Genomic DNA, 15,202 nt, shown 5'->3' with positions numbered 1-15,202 from the left:
TATTTGAATTATTTTGCTGTACTGATTTCTAAACCTTTACTTTCACTGTTAATTCCTGTAATAATTCAGTCCAGCAAACATATCATGACCCTGCACATTCACATAAATACATAATTCAGCCTTATGACAATGAATATGTGCCAGTGCAAAAGGGGAGGAAGTGGATAAAGGAATCAAGGGATTGTTTACCCAATCAGATGCTACTTATATATAAGATATAGGATTTATGGAAATTTGATCGGGACACTGGTTTAACACCCCAAACTCTTAGAAAAAATGCCAAGTGATCTCATGTTACATCCCTCACTTTTTTCTTCAGAAATTATGAAAATAGACTTTAGATATATTATGTATACAAAAATATTAACCCCTGAAAGAATCTAGGGAGCTTGTGTATCAGATCATAAACTGCTATTTAAGTGCCTCAGGTGATTTAATTCAACAGAGGACATCTGCTGTGAGAGTACATCTTAATCTGCTAATGAATTTGTTAAAACTATCCATGTCACTATTTTTCTTGTCAATCACAGCCTACTATGCATAACCAAGTATTTTTAATGCTTAATTCAGTATTTCACCGAATACATTGCTGTTACATCCTGGAAGATTCAGCCTAACATGCAAATGAAATGTTTTTAAAAACTTACAGTCCTTGCTCCTGTCCAAATACAACATGGTTATTAAAACTGTAATTTTTATAATCTTTGCAGGATTCAACGTGCAACTATGGAGAATAGATCAGTGGTGACGTCATTTATATTGACGGCATACACTGAACTGGAAGACCATAGATATGTATACTTCACAGGTTTCCTGTTATTGTTCATTCTTATGCTATTAGTAAATATAATTCTTATTACAATAATTTATATTGAAGCCAGTCTCCATGAACCCATGTATTTTTTGTTGTGTAGCTTAGCAGGAAATGGAATTTATTGCACTATATCTTTATTACCATCAATACTTGGTCATTTAATGTCTCATACTTATGAAATATCACTGACTGCATGTCTTTTACAGATCTTTTGTTTGCACACATGTGCTTCAGTTGAATTTAATACTTTAGCAGTGATGGGCTATGACAGATATGTTGCCATTTGTCATCCATTACACTATCACCAGCTAATGTCTCATAGAAAAGTGTGCACACTTATAGCATTGTGCTGGATTTACCCTTGCATTGTGTTTGGGATGTATTTCATATTAACCTCACAGCTTATATATTGTGACAACATCATGGAAAAGGTGTATTGTGCTAGCTTTGCATTGGTCAAACTGTCTTGTTTTGACATTTCTTTGCTCAACAGAGTTGGCCTTGTTGAATTGTTTTTACTAACCGTTCCACAGCTGCTCATGATATTATTTTCATATGCACAAATACTCAGAATCTGCCTGACTGCTTCTAAGGAATCTCAGGCCAAAGCTATTCAAACATGCACCCCACACTTACTGGCTGTGATTAACTATACAGTAGGATGCTTTTTTGAAATTATTTCAACTCGTTTCAACATGAGTCATGTACCACATAAAGCTCGTATATTCCTGGCCCTTTACTTTCTGATATTTCCCCCAGTGCTTAATTCTGTAATTTATGGAATTAGCATTCAAGCCATCAGAGTTCAGGTTTTCAAACTGTTCATTACTTGTAAAAATAAGTTATTTACACTGTAGGAGACAAGGAGGTAGTCTACTGTTTGTTCAATGCATTTACACATTTTTAAGCCAATTACCTACATGACATGACATGTAATACCATTGGTGATTGGCTCAATTAAAGGTCATGACTTTGATTGCTTTTGCTGCAGGACAGGAACGCTGTTGTTATTTCTACCTCTACAATTCAAGCCCTTTTCCCAATTACATTTTAGTATTCACAAAATACTCTCATTCAGAGTGACATACACCAATTACATAAAAAGAGGTAAACCCAGATCGCTAATCCTTATGCTACGCTACCCCCCAAATGAAATTCTTGTGCCCTCACATGGTTTTTGGCACCATGTTGTCGTATATTTGTTACTGCCGCACCTTGTTGTTTGTTTTTGACTTTTTAAATCACATTTGATGTCAATTCGACAATTTTTTTCAATAAAACTCTACTTGATTTTTTCATGGTGTATTCTTGCTCGCTGATCTGTCTTAACAGAACACATTTCATCGATACTTCATAGTCATCAGGCAGTTTTATGCAGTAAGTAAATGCATTTACACCTGTGCTGAGCTGTTCTTAATGGCTGAATCCCATTTGATTGGCTCATTCAATTTTTGAATGACACATCAGTCTAGCCAATGTGGGAGTTTACCATTTTTTATTCCAGTGTATTGGGACCATGTGAAGATCTCTTCCACACATGTGTAAATAATCACTTTTTTAACATGAAAAACAAATAAGAAAAATTTACATCTTGTTAAAATTGGGATTGCATAGCAGATATAGGGGGGCCCAGGCCTGGTTTTGAGAACTACAGGCCTACATCAATGCTCACATCCCCTGTATCGATTTGCATAAGAAGCAATTATGACCAAATGCAAGCAGTCTGTACTTTTGTTAGGTAACACTTGGCAAGGTTAGTGATTGCTGTATTTAAAACCAATCTTGCTTTTGTTCGACAAAGTGCAGGTCCCATGCTGATTGGTTTGCAGTTTTGCAATGACATGAAAAACAGTCACCATTTAATGTGCCCCAAAACCCAACATGTTACCATGTTACTTTGCACAAGTAATCAACCACACGTAAGAAACTTCAAAATTCTCATTTACAAAAAGTTTTTTACTTTCACGGATCACATTTAATGGAATTTCCCATTAATAATAAAAACTGATTTCAGATTGTTCACGTCAGTGTTTCAAAAAATAAATAAATAATATATATATATATATATATATATATATATATGTTCTTATATGAATGTGATAGTGGTGCATAAAATTCGAAAATTTGTAGTTATTTTGAAAATAAACAAAATCTTTGACTTGTCAGTCGCAGTTGATATTACCATCACAATGCACTCTAGGTAGTGGCAGCAGATGGTTACACGGGTCTCAGTCTATTGCTCTTCTCCATTGAGCAGCACTGAAAATGTCTTTTGTCCAGCCTTTTAGATTCGAGCCAGAGCGGGACATTACTCAGCAGGAAAGCACCGCGGATAGCCCTCATCAAATAAATCAAAACGATGAAGATCGGAGGCCAGAGGAGACGAGAGTAGGGCATAAGAGATGGTGTCTGTGCAGCAACTGCTCACCAACAGACACGGAAATGTCTGTTGGACAGAGCTCCGCTTTCTAGCAGCAGCCGTTCAAAGTCACTTGACCACATGGATCAAACTGTCGCTTTTGGTGAAACTGCAACGTGTACGCCATCCCCATTAATTTAAATGACGTAACGTTTTTATTGATCTGCGTCGTTTATATGAGCTTAAAGCCCTTGATAATACTTCCTTTAAATGCACAATCCCTAATGATAATACGTACTGATACACTATGATGTTTAGCTATTGAATCCATCCTGTGCAGGGATATCCCGTGTTTCACATCACACAAAAATTCTGTGGCATTGTATTGATATTTTACACTATTAATAACCGCATCTGCTGGTCAAAACAACTAAGTTAACCTGTAGTGTAACCACTTTACGTCATCTACCCAAAGTGCAGTGCGCGTCTAAAATAATGGCGATCGCTGATAGTCAGAAATTCTATTGAAGGTTTAGGTTTTTAAAAAAATAACAAATCTTTGCGTGGTTTTTACAGTATATTTCCATAACTGAGAGCATTTACAACATATTAAGCCCTACATATCTTAAGGTGTTGGGTTCCCTTTAACACACGTGCATGATGTTGGTGTTACCATTCGGGAAATAGTACTTAATTATAACTATAACGTCACTAACTGTTATCGTATTGAATGTAATCCAGCTATGACATCACCAACTGATTGCAACGTGTATGCTTACCTGTGCCCATACCTTATAAAAAGATCGAGTGATGATTCCATTCCTCAAATGTGTTGTATGAAGAACAAGTTAGAAGAAGCAAAAAGAAATTATAATAATCATTTTGAAAGAGGCCAATACTGAATGAAATATCTGCTGGGTATGTATTTTATATTTACACTGGCATTTTCTCTCATATGTTACACAGGGCAGGAATGTTCTAATCCACATTAATATTATAACAACTTTTACTTCAGTATTATTATTATTGTCGGTATTATTATTGTTATTATCATTATTATTATTATTATTATTATTAATAATAATAATAATAATAATAATATTCCATATAACTATAACAATAATGTCTATATATCATTATTGTTATAGTTTTATGGTCCAGCGAGAGTTAGTAGTTGTACTAATAGTAGCAGTAATAATAGTAGTAGTCGTAGTTTTAGTTGTAGTAGCAGTAGTATCAGTACTAATAGTAGGAGTAGTAGTATTTGGAGTAATTTTAGAACTATATTGCTGCAGTGATTTATAATCCTTTACTTGCCCTTTTAATTTCTCTAATAGTTCAGTACTGCAAATATATCTTGATCCTGCACTTTCATACAAATTCATGACTCAGCCTTATGACAATGAATGTGTGCCAGTGCACAAGGGGCAGAAGTGGATAAAGGATTCAAGGGATTGTTTACCCAATCAGATGCTACTTATATATAAGATATAGGATTTATGGAAATTTTATCGGTACACTGGTTTAACACCCCAAACTCTTAGAAATATTGCCAAGTGATCTCATGTTACATCCCTCTCTTTTTTCTTCAGAAATTATGAAAATAGTCTTTAGATGTATTATGTATGCAAAAGGATTAACCCCTGAAAGAATCTAGGGAGCTTGTGTATCAGATCATAAACTGCTATTTAAGTGCCTCAGGTGATTTAATTCAACAGATGACATCTGCTGTGAGAGTACATCTTAATCTGCTAATGAACTTGTTAAAAATATCAATGTCCCTATTTTTCTTGTCAATCAAAACCTACTATGCATAACCAAGTATTTGTAAAGGCTTATTTAAAATTTTCACCGAATACATTGCTGTTACATCCTGGAAGATTCAGCCTAACATGCAAATGAAATGTTTTTAAAAACCTACAGTCCTTGCTCCTGTCCAAATAAAACATGGTTATTAAAACTGTAATTTTTATAATCTTTGCAGGATTCAACGTGCAACTATGGAGAATAGATCAGTGGTGATGTCATTTATATTGACGGCATACATTGAAATGGAAGACCATAGATATGTATACTTCACAGGTTTCCTGTCATTGTTCATTCTTATGCTGTTAGTAAATATAATTCTTATTACAGTAATTTGTATTGAAGCCAGTCTCCATGAACCCATGTATTTTTTATTGTGTAGCTTAGCAGTAAATGGAATTTATGGCACTATATCTTTATTACCATCAATACTTGGTCATTTAATGTCTCATACTTATGAAATATCACTGACTGCATGTCTTTCACAGATCTTTTGTTTACACACATGTGTTTCAGTTGAATTTATTACTTTAGCAGCGATGGGCTATGACAGATATGTTGCCATTTGTCATCCATTACACTATCACCAGTTAATGTCTCATAGAAAAGTGTGCACACTTATAGCATTGTGCTGGATTTACCCTTCCATTGTGTTTGGGATGTATTTCATATTAACTGCACAGCTTATATATTGTGACAACATCATGGAAAAGATGTATTGTGCTAGCTTTTCATTAGTGAAACTGTCTTGTTTTGACGTTTCTTTGCTCAACAGAGTTGGCCTTGTTGTTGCTTCTTTAGTTATTGTTCCACAGCTGCTCATGATACTATTTTCATATGCACAAATACTCAGAATCTGCCTGTCTGCTTCTAAGGAATCTCAGGCCAAAGCTATTCAAACATGCACCCCACACTTACTGGCTGTGATTAACTACGCAGTAGGATCCTTTTTTGAAATTATTTCAACTCGTTTCAACATGAGTCATATACCTTATAAAGCTCGCATATTCCTGGCCCTTTACTTTCTGATATTTCCCCCATTGCTTAATTCTGTAATTTATGGAATTAGCATTCAAGCCATCAGAGTTCAGGTTTTCAAACTGTTCATTACTTGTAAAAATAAGTTATTTACACTGTAAATAAGACACTGAGACAAGGAGGTAGTCTACTGTTTGTTCAATGCATTTACACATTTTTAAGCCAATTACCTACATGACATGACATGTAATACCATTGGTGATAGGCTCAATTAAAGGTCATGACACTGGTTGCTTTTGCTGCAGGACAGGAAAGCTGTTATTATTTCTACCTCTAGAATTCAAGCCCTTTTCCCAATTACATTTTAGTATTCACGAAATACACTCATTCAGAGTGACATACACCAATTACATGAAAAGAGGTAATCCCAGATCGCTAATCCTTATGCTACGCTACCCCCAAATGAAATTCTTGTGCCCTCACATGGTTTTTGGCACCATGTTGTCGTATATTTGTTACTGCCGCACCTTGTTGTTTGTTTTTGACTTTTTAAATCACATTTGATGTCAATTCGACAATTTTTTTCAATAAAACTCTACTTGATTTTTTCATGGTGTATTCTTGCTCGCTGATCTGTCTGAACAGAACACTTTTCATCGATATTTCATAGTCATCAGACAGTGTTAAGCAGTAAGTAAATGCATTTCCACCTGTGCTGAGCTGTTCTTAATGGCTGAATCCCATTTGATTGGCTCATTCAATTTTTGAATTACACATCAGTCTAGCCAATGTGGGAGTTTACCATTTTTTATTCCAGTGTATTGGGACCATGTGAAGATCTCTTCCACACATGTGTAAATAATCACTTTTTTAACATGAAAAACAAATAAGAAAAATTAACATCTTGTTAAAATTGGGATTGCATAGCAGATACAGGGGGGCCCAGGCCTGATTTTGAGAACTACTGGCCTACATCAATGCTGACGTCCCCAGTATCGATTTGCATAAGAAGCAATTATGACCAAATGCAAGCAGTCTGCAATTTTGTTAGGTAACACTTGGCAAGGTTAGTGATTGCCGTACTTAAAACGAATCTTGCTTTTGTTCGACAAAGTGCAGGTCCCATGCTGATCGATTTGCAGTTTTGCAATGACATGAAAAACAGTCACCATTTAATGTGCCCCAAAACCCACCATGTTACCACGTTACTTTGCACAAGTAATCAACCACACATAGAAACTTCAAAATTCTCATTTACAAAAAGTTTTTTACTTTCACGGATCACATTTAATGGAATTTATATATATATATATATATATATATATAAATGTGACTGGGGTGCGTAGAATATGAAAAATCTTAGTTATAAAAATGTAAAAAAATCTTTTTACTCGTAGATCGCGTTTGTTTTTACCATTGCAATGCACTCTGGGTAGTGGCATCAGATCGTTGCACGGGTCCCTGTCCATTGCTCTTGTCCATTGAGCGTCATTGAAAATGTCTTTTGTCCAGCCTTTTAGATTCGAGCCAGAGCGGGACATTACTCAGCAGGAAAGCACTGCGGACAGCCCTCATCAAATAAATCAAAAGGATGAAGATCGGAGGCCAGAGGAGACGAGAGTAGGGCATAAGAGATGGTGTCTGTGCAGCAACTGCTCACCAACAGACACGGAAATGCCTGTTGTAAACAGCTCCGCTTTCTAGCAGCAGCCGTTCAAAGTCACTTGACCACATGGATCAAACTGTCGTTTTTGGTGAAACTGAAACGTGTATGTTATTCCCATTCATTAAAATGACGTAACGTTATTATTGATCTGCGTCGTTTATATGAGCTTAAAGCCCTTGATAATACTTCCTTTAAATGCACAATCCCTAATGATAATACGTACTGATACACTATGATGTTTAGCTATTGACTCCATCCTGTTGAGGGATATCCCGTGTATCACATCACACACAAATTCTGTGGCATTGTATTGATATTTTACACTATTAATAACCGCATCTGCTGGTCAAAACAACTGAGTTAACCTCTAGTGTAACCACTTTACGTCATCTACCCAAAGTGCAGTGCACGTGTAAAATAATGGCGATCGCTGATAGTCAGAAATTCTATTGAAGGTTTAGGTTTTTAAAAAAATAACAAATCTTTGCGTGGTTTTTACAGTACATTTCCATAACTGAGAGCATTTACAACATATTATGCCCTACAAATCTTAAGGGGTGGGGTTCCCTGTAACACACTTGCATGGTGTTGGTGTCACCATTGGGGAAATAGTACTTAATTATATCTATAACATCACTGTAACTGTTATCGTATTGGATGTAATCCAGCTATGACATCACCAACTGATTACAACCTGTATGTTTATGTGGGCCTGTACCTTATAAAGATCGAGAGAAGATTCCATTCTTCAAATGTACTGTATGAAGAACACCAATACGATCAAGACTGTAAGTTACAAGAAGCAAAAAAAGAAAACAACAATAATCATTTTGAAAGTGGCCAATACTGAATGAAATATCTGCTGGGTATGTATTCTATATTTACACTGACATATTGCCACACTACTGAAGTCTTGGTAGCTTGTTTTAAAACACAATGTCTGTATATCAGTATCGTTATTGTATTATGGTCCAGCAATATTTAGTAGTTGTGCAAATAGTAGCAGCAATAATAGTAATGGTTGTAGTAGCAGTATCAGTAGTAGTAGTACTACTAGTAGTAGGAGTAGTAGTATTTGGAGTAATATTTGAATTATTTTGCTGTACTGATTTCTAAACCTTTACTTTCACTTTTAATTCCTGTAATAATTCAGTCCAGCAAACATATCATGAGTCTGCGCATTCATATAAATACATAATTCAGCCTTATGACAATGAATATGTGCCAGTGCACAAGGGGAGGAAGTGGATAAAGGATTCAAGGGATTGTTTACCCAATCAGATACTACTTATATACAAGATATAGCATTTATGGAAATTTGATCGGGACACTGGTTTAACACCCCAAACTCTTAGAAATAATGCCAAGTGATCTCATGTTACATCCCTCACTTTTTTTCTTCAGAAATTATGAAAATAGACTTTAGATATATTATGTATACAAAAATATTAACCCCTGAAAGAATCTAGGGAGCTTGTGTATCAGATCATAAACTGCTATTTAAGTGCCTCAGGTGATTTAATTCAGCAGAGGACATCTGCTGTGAGAGTACATCTTAATCTGCTAATGAACTTGTTAGAAATATCAATGTCCCTATTTTTCTTGTCAATCACAGCCTACTATGCATAACCAAGTATTTTTAATGCTTAATTCAGTATTTCACCGAATACATTGCTGTTACATCCTGGAAGATTCAGCCTAACATGCAAATAAAATGTTTTTAAAAACTTACAGTCCTTGCTCCTGTCCAAATAAAACATGGTTATTAAAACTGTAATTTTTATAATCTTTGCAGGATTCAACGTGCAACTATGGAGAATAGATCAGTGGTGACGTCATTTATATTGACGGCATACACTGAACTGGAAGACCATAGATATGTATACTTCACAGGTTTCCTGTTATTGTTCATTCTTATGCTATTAGTAAATATAATTCTTATTACAATAATTTATATTGAAGCCAGTCTCCATGAACCCATGTATTTTTTGTTGTGTAGCTTAGCAGGAAATGGAATTTATTGCACTATATCTTTATTACCATCAATACTTGGTCATTTAATGTCTCATACTTATGAAATATCACTGACTGCATGTCTTTTACAGATCTTTTGTTTGCACACATGTGCTTCAGTTGAATTTAATACTTTAGCAGTGATGGGCTATGACAGATATGTTGCCATTTGTCATCCATTACACTATCACCAGTTAATGTCTCATAGAAAAGTGTGCACACTTATAGCATTGTGCTGGATTTACCCTTGCATTGTGTTTGGGATGTATTTCATATTAACTGCACAGCTTATATATTGTGACAACATCATGGAAAAGGTGTATTGTGCTAGCTTTGCATTGGTCAAACTGTCTTGTTTTGACATTTCTTTGCTCAACAGAGTTGGCCTTGTTGAATTGTTTTTACTAACCGTTCCACAGCTGCTCATGATATTATTTTCATATGCACAAATACTCAGAATCTGCCTGACTGCTTCTAAGGAATCTCAGGCCAAAGCTATTCAAACATGCACCCCACACTTACTGGCTGTGATTAACTATACAGTGGGATGCTTTTTTGAAATTATTTCAACTCGTTTCAACATGAGTCATGTACCACATAAAGCTCGTATATTCCTGGCCCTATACTTTCTGATATTTCCCCCAGTGCTTAATTCTGTAATTTATGGAATTAGCATTCAAGCCATCAGAGTTCAGGTTTTCAAATTTTTCATTACTTGTAAAAAGAAGTTATTTACACTGTAGGAGACAAGGAGGTAGTCTACTGTTTGTTCAATGCATTTACACATTTTTAAGCCAATTACCTACATGACATGACATGTAATACCATTGGTGATAGGCTCAATTAAAGGTCATGACTCTGGTTGCTTTTGCTGCAGGACAGGGAAGCTGTTGTTATTTCTACCTCTACAATTCAAGCCCTTTTCCCATTTACATTTTAGTATTCACAAAATACTCTCATTCAGAGTGACATACACCAATTACATAAAAAGAGGTAATCCCAGATCGCTAATCCTTATGCTACGCTACCCCCCAAATGAAATTCTCGTACCCTCACATGGTTTTTGGCACCTTGTTGTCGTATATTTGTTACTGCCGCACCTTGTTATTTGATTTTGACTTTTTAAAATCACATTTGATGTCAATTCGACAATTTTTTTCAATAAAATTGTTTTCACTTGATTTTTTCATGGTGTATTCTTGCTCGCTGATCTGTCTTAACAGAACACATTTCATCGATACTTCATAGTCATCAGGCAGTTTTATGCAGTAAGTAAATGCATTTACACCTGTGCTGAGCTGTTCTTAATGGCTGAATCCCATTTGATTGGCTCATTCAATTTTTGAAAGACACATCTGTCTAGCCAAAGTGGGAGTTTACCATTTTTTATTCCAGTGTGTTAGGTCCATGTAAAGATCTCTTCCACACATGCGTACATAATCACTTTTTTAGCACGACAAGCAAATAAGAATAATTAACATCTTGTTAAAATTAGGATTGCATAGCATATACAGGGGGGCCCAGGCCTGATTTTGAGAACTACTTGCCTACATCAATGCTCACGTCCCCGTATCGATTTGCATAAGAAGCAATATGACCAAACGCAAGCAGTCTGCACTTTTGTTAGGTAACACTTGGCAAGGTTAGTGATTGCCGTACTTAAAACCAATCTTGCTTTTGTTCGACAAAGTCCAGGTCCCATGCTGATTGATTTGCAGTTTTGCAATGACATGAAAAACAGTCACCATTTAATGTGCCCCAAAACCCACCACGTTACCACGTTACTTTGCACAAGTAATCAACCACACATAAGAAACTTCAAAATTCTCATTTACAAAAAGTTTTTTACTTTCACGGATCATATTTAATGGAATTTATATACATATATAAATGTGACTGGTGTGCGTAGAATATGAAAAATCTTAGTTATAAAAATGTAAAAAAATCTTTTGACTCGTAGGTTGCGATTGTTATTACCGTCGCAATGCACTCTGGGTAGTGGCATCAGATCGTTGCACGGGTCCCTGTCCATTGCTCTTGTCCATTGAGCGTCATTGAAAATGTCTTTTGTCCAGCCTTTTAGATTCGAGCCAGAGCGGGACATTACTCAGCAGGAAAGCACCGCGGATAGCCCTCATCAAATAAATCAAAACGATGAAGATCGGAGGCCAGAGGAGACGAGAGTAGGGCATAAGAGATGGTGTCTGTGCAGCAACTGCTCACCAACAGACACGGAAATGTCTGTTGGACAGAGCTCCGCTTTCTAGCAGCAGCCGTTCAAAGTCACTTGACCACATGGATCAAACTGTCGCTTTTGGTGAAACTGCAACGTGTACGCCATCCCCATTAATTTAAATGACGTAACGTTATTATTGATCTGCGTCGTTTATATGAGCTTAAAGCCCTTGATAATACTTCCTTTAAATGCACAATCCCTAATGATAATACGTACTGATACACTATGATGTTTAGCTATTGAATCCATCCTGTGCAGGGATATCCCGTGTTTCACATCACACAAAAATTCTGTGGCATTGTATTGATATTTTACACTATTAATAACCGCATCTGCTGGTCAAAACAACTAAGTTAACCTGTAGTGTAACCACTTTACGTCATCTACCCAAAGTGCAGTGCGCGTCTAAAATAATGGCGATCGCTGATAGTCAGAAATTCTATTGAAGGTTTAGGTTTTTAAAAAAATAACAAATCTTTGCGTGGTTTTTACAGTATATTTCCATAACTGAGAGCATTTACAACATATTAAGCCCTACATATCTTAAGGTGTTGGGTTCCCTTTAACACACGTGCATGATGTTGGTGTTACCATTCGGGAAATAGTACTTAATTATAACTATAACGTCACTAACTGTTATCGTATTGAATGTAATCCAGCTATGACATCACCAACTGATTGCAACGTGTATGCTTACCTGTGCCCATACCTTATAAAAAGATCGAGTGATGATTCCATTCCTCAAATGTGTTGTATGAAGAACAAGTTAGAAGAAGCAAAAAGAAATTATAATAATCATTTTGAAAGAGGCCAATACTGAATGAAATATCTGCTGGGTATGTATTTTATATTTACACTGGCATTTTCTCTCATATGTTACACAGGGCAGGAATGTTCTAATCCACATTAATATTATAACAACTTTTACTTCAGTATTATTATTATTGTCGGTATTATTATTGTTATTATCATTATTATTATTATTATTATTATTAATAATAATAATAATAATAATAATATTCCATATAACTATAACAATAATGTCTATATATCATTATTGTTATAGTTTTATGGTCCAGCGAGAGTTAGTAGTTGTACTAATAGTAGCAGTAATAATAGTAGTAGTCGTAGTTTTAGTTGTAGTAGCAGTAGTATCAGTACTAATAGTAGGAGTAGTAGTATTTGGAGTAATTTTAGAACTATATTGCTGCAGTGATTTATAATCCTTTACTTGCCCTTTTAATTTCTCTAATAGTTCAGTACTGCAAATATATCTTGATCCTGCACTTTCATACAAATTCATGACTCAGCCTTATGACAATGAATGTGTGCCAGTGCACAAGGGGCAGAAGTGGATAAAGGATTCAAGGGATTGTTTACCCAATCAGATGCTACTTATATATAAGATATAGGATTTATGGAAATTTTATCGGTACACTGGTTTAACACCCCAAACTCTTAGAAATATTGCCAAGTGATCTCATGTTACATCCCTCTCTTTTTTCTTCAGAAATTATGAAAATAGTCTTTAGATGTATTATGTATGCAAAAGGATTAACCCCTGAAAGAATCTAGGGAGCTTGTGTATCAGATCATAAACTGCTATTTAAGTGCCTCAGGTGATTTAATTCAACAGATGACATCTGCTGTGAGAGTACATCTTAATCTGCTAATGAACTTGTTAAAAATATCAATGTCCCTATTTTTCTTTTCAATCAAAACCTACTATGCATAACCAAGTATTTGTAAAGGCTTATTTAAAATTTTCACCGAATACATTGCTGTTACATCCTGGAAGATTCAGCCTAACATGCAAATGAAATGTTTTTAAAAACCTACAGTCCTTGCTCCTGTCCAAATAAAACATGGTTATTAAAACTGTAATTTTTATAATCTTTGCAGGATTCAACGTGCAACTATGGAGAATAGATCAGTGGTGATGTAATTTATATTGACGGCATACATTGAAATGGAAGACCATAGATATGTATACTTCACAGGTTTCCTGTTATTGTTCATTCTTATGCTGTTAGTAAATATAATTCTTATTACAGTAATTTGTATTGAAGCCAGTCTCCATGAACCCATGTATTTTTTATTGTGTAGCTTAGCAGTAAATGGAATTTATGGCACTATATCTTTATTACCATCAATACTTGGTCATTTAATGTCTCATACTTATGAAATATCACTGACTGCATGTCTTTCACAGATCTTTTGTTTACACACATGTGTTTCAGTTGAATTTATTACTTTAGCAGCGATGGGCTATGACAGATATGTTGCCATTTGTCATCCATTACACTATCACCAGTTAATGTCTCATAGAAAAGTGTGCACACTTATAGCATTGTGCTGGATTTACCCTTCCATTGTGTTTGGGATGTATTTCATATTAACTGCACAGCTTATATATTGTGACAACATCATGGAAAAGATGTATTGTGCTAGCTTTTCATTAGTGAAACTGTCTTGTTTTGACGTTTCTTTGCTCAACAGAGTTGGCCTTGTTGTTGCTTCTTTAGTTATTGTTCCACAGCTGCTCATGATACTATTTTCATATGCACAAATACTCAGAATCTGCCTGTCTGCTTCTAAGGAATCTCAGGCCAAAGCTATTCAAACATGCACCCCACACTTACTGGCTGTGATTAACTACGCAGTAGGATCCTTTTTTGAAATTATTTCAACTCGTTTCAACATGAGTCATATACCTTATAAAGCTCGCATATTCCTGGCCCTTTACTTTCTGATATTTCCCCCATTGCTTAATTCTGTAATTTATGGAATTAGCATTCAAGCCATCAGAGTTCAGGTTTTCAAACTGTTCATTACTTGTAAAAATAAGTTATTTACACTGTAAATAAGACACTGAGACAAGGAGGTAGTCTACTGTTTGTTCAATGCATTTACACATTTTTAAGCCAATTACCTACATGACATGACATGTAATACCATTGGTGATAGGCTCAATTAAAGGTCATGACACTGGTTGCTTTTGCTGCAGGACAGGAAAGCTGTTATTATTTCTACCTCTAGAATTCAAGCCCTTTTCCCAATTACATTTTAGTATTCACGAAATACACTCATTCAGAGTGACATACACCAATTACATGAAAAGAGGTAATCCCAGATCGCTAATCCTTATGCTACGCTACCCCCAAATGAAATTCTTGTGCCCTCACATGGTTTTTGGCACCATGTTGTCGTATATTTGTTACTGCCGCACCTTGTTGTTTGTTTTTGACTTTTTAAATCACATTTGATGTCAATTCGACAATTTTTTTCAATAAAACTCTACTTGATTTTTTCATGGTGTATTCTTGCTCG

At 35.4% G+C, this 15,202-nt stretch overlaps 2 protein-coding genes and 1 long non-coding RNA gene across 4 annotated transcripts; all 3 read left to right on the top strand.

Moving 5' to 3' along the window:
• Positions 1-1,221: 1,221 nt before the first annotated feature.
• On the top strand, positions 1,222-6,379 carry LOC118209857. Its single transcript, XR_004761778.1, has 2 exons — positions 1,222-1,682; positions 6,140-6,379. It is a non-coding gene; the product is annotated as an uncharacterized LOC118209857 (long non-coding RNA).
• Positions 4,050-10,780, top strand: LOC118209847 (olfactory receptor 52D1-like). 2 transcript variants are annotated; one of them, XM_035385541.1, is made up of 3 exons: positions 4,050-4,091; positions 5,158-6,139; positions 10,391-10,780. In XM_035385541.1, exon 2 carries the CDS (start codon positions 5,174-5,176, stop codon positions 6,116-6,118), a length of 945 nt encoding a protein of 314 aa, XP_035241432.1. In that variant the 5' UTR covers positions 4,050-4,091; positions 5,158-5,173; the 3' UTR covers positions 6,119-6,139; positions 10,391-10,780. The 2 variants fall into 2 exon arrangements, with proteins under 2 accessions (XP_035241432.1, XP_035241431.1); XM_035385540.1 differs by lacking the exon at positions 10,391-10,780 and having other exon boundaries at positions 5,158-6,379.
• On the top strand, positions 8,130-14,996 carry LOC118209848 (olfactory receptor 52L1-like). Its single transcript, XM_035385542.1, has 3 exons — positions 8,130-8,489; positions 9,419-10,390; positions 14,757-14,996. Exon 2 carries the CDS (start codon positions 9,435-9,437, stop codon positions 10,377-10,379), a length of 945 nt encoding a protein of 314 aa, XP_035241433.1. The 5' UTR covers positions 8,130-8,489; positions 9,419-9,434; the 3' UTR covers positions 10,380-10,390; positions 14,757-14,996.
• Positions 14,997-15,202: the final 206 nt, after the last annotated feature.

The sequence above is a fragment of the Anguilla anguilla genome, chromosome 12 (genome assembly GCF_013347855.1).
Source record: "Anguilla anguilla isolate fAngAng1 chromosome 12, fAngAng1.pri, whole genome shotgun sequence".
In the NCBI taxonomy this organism is placed as follows: Eukaryota; Metazoa; Chordata; class Actinopteri; order Anguilliformes; family Anguillidae; genus Anguilla; species Anguilla anguilla.
Note: the sequence above shows the minus strand (reverse complement) of the source record. Positions and strands in the feature narration are given on the sequence as shown.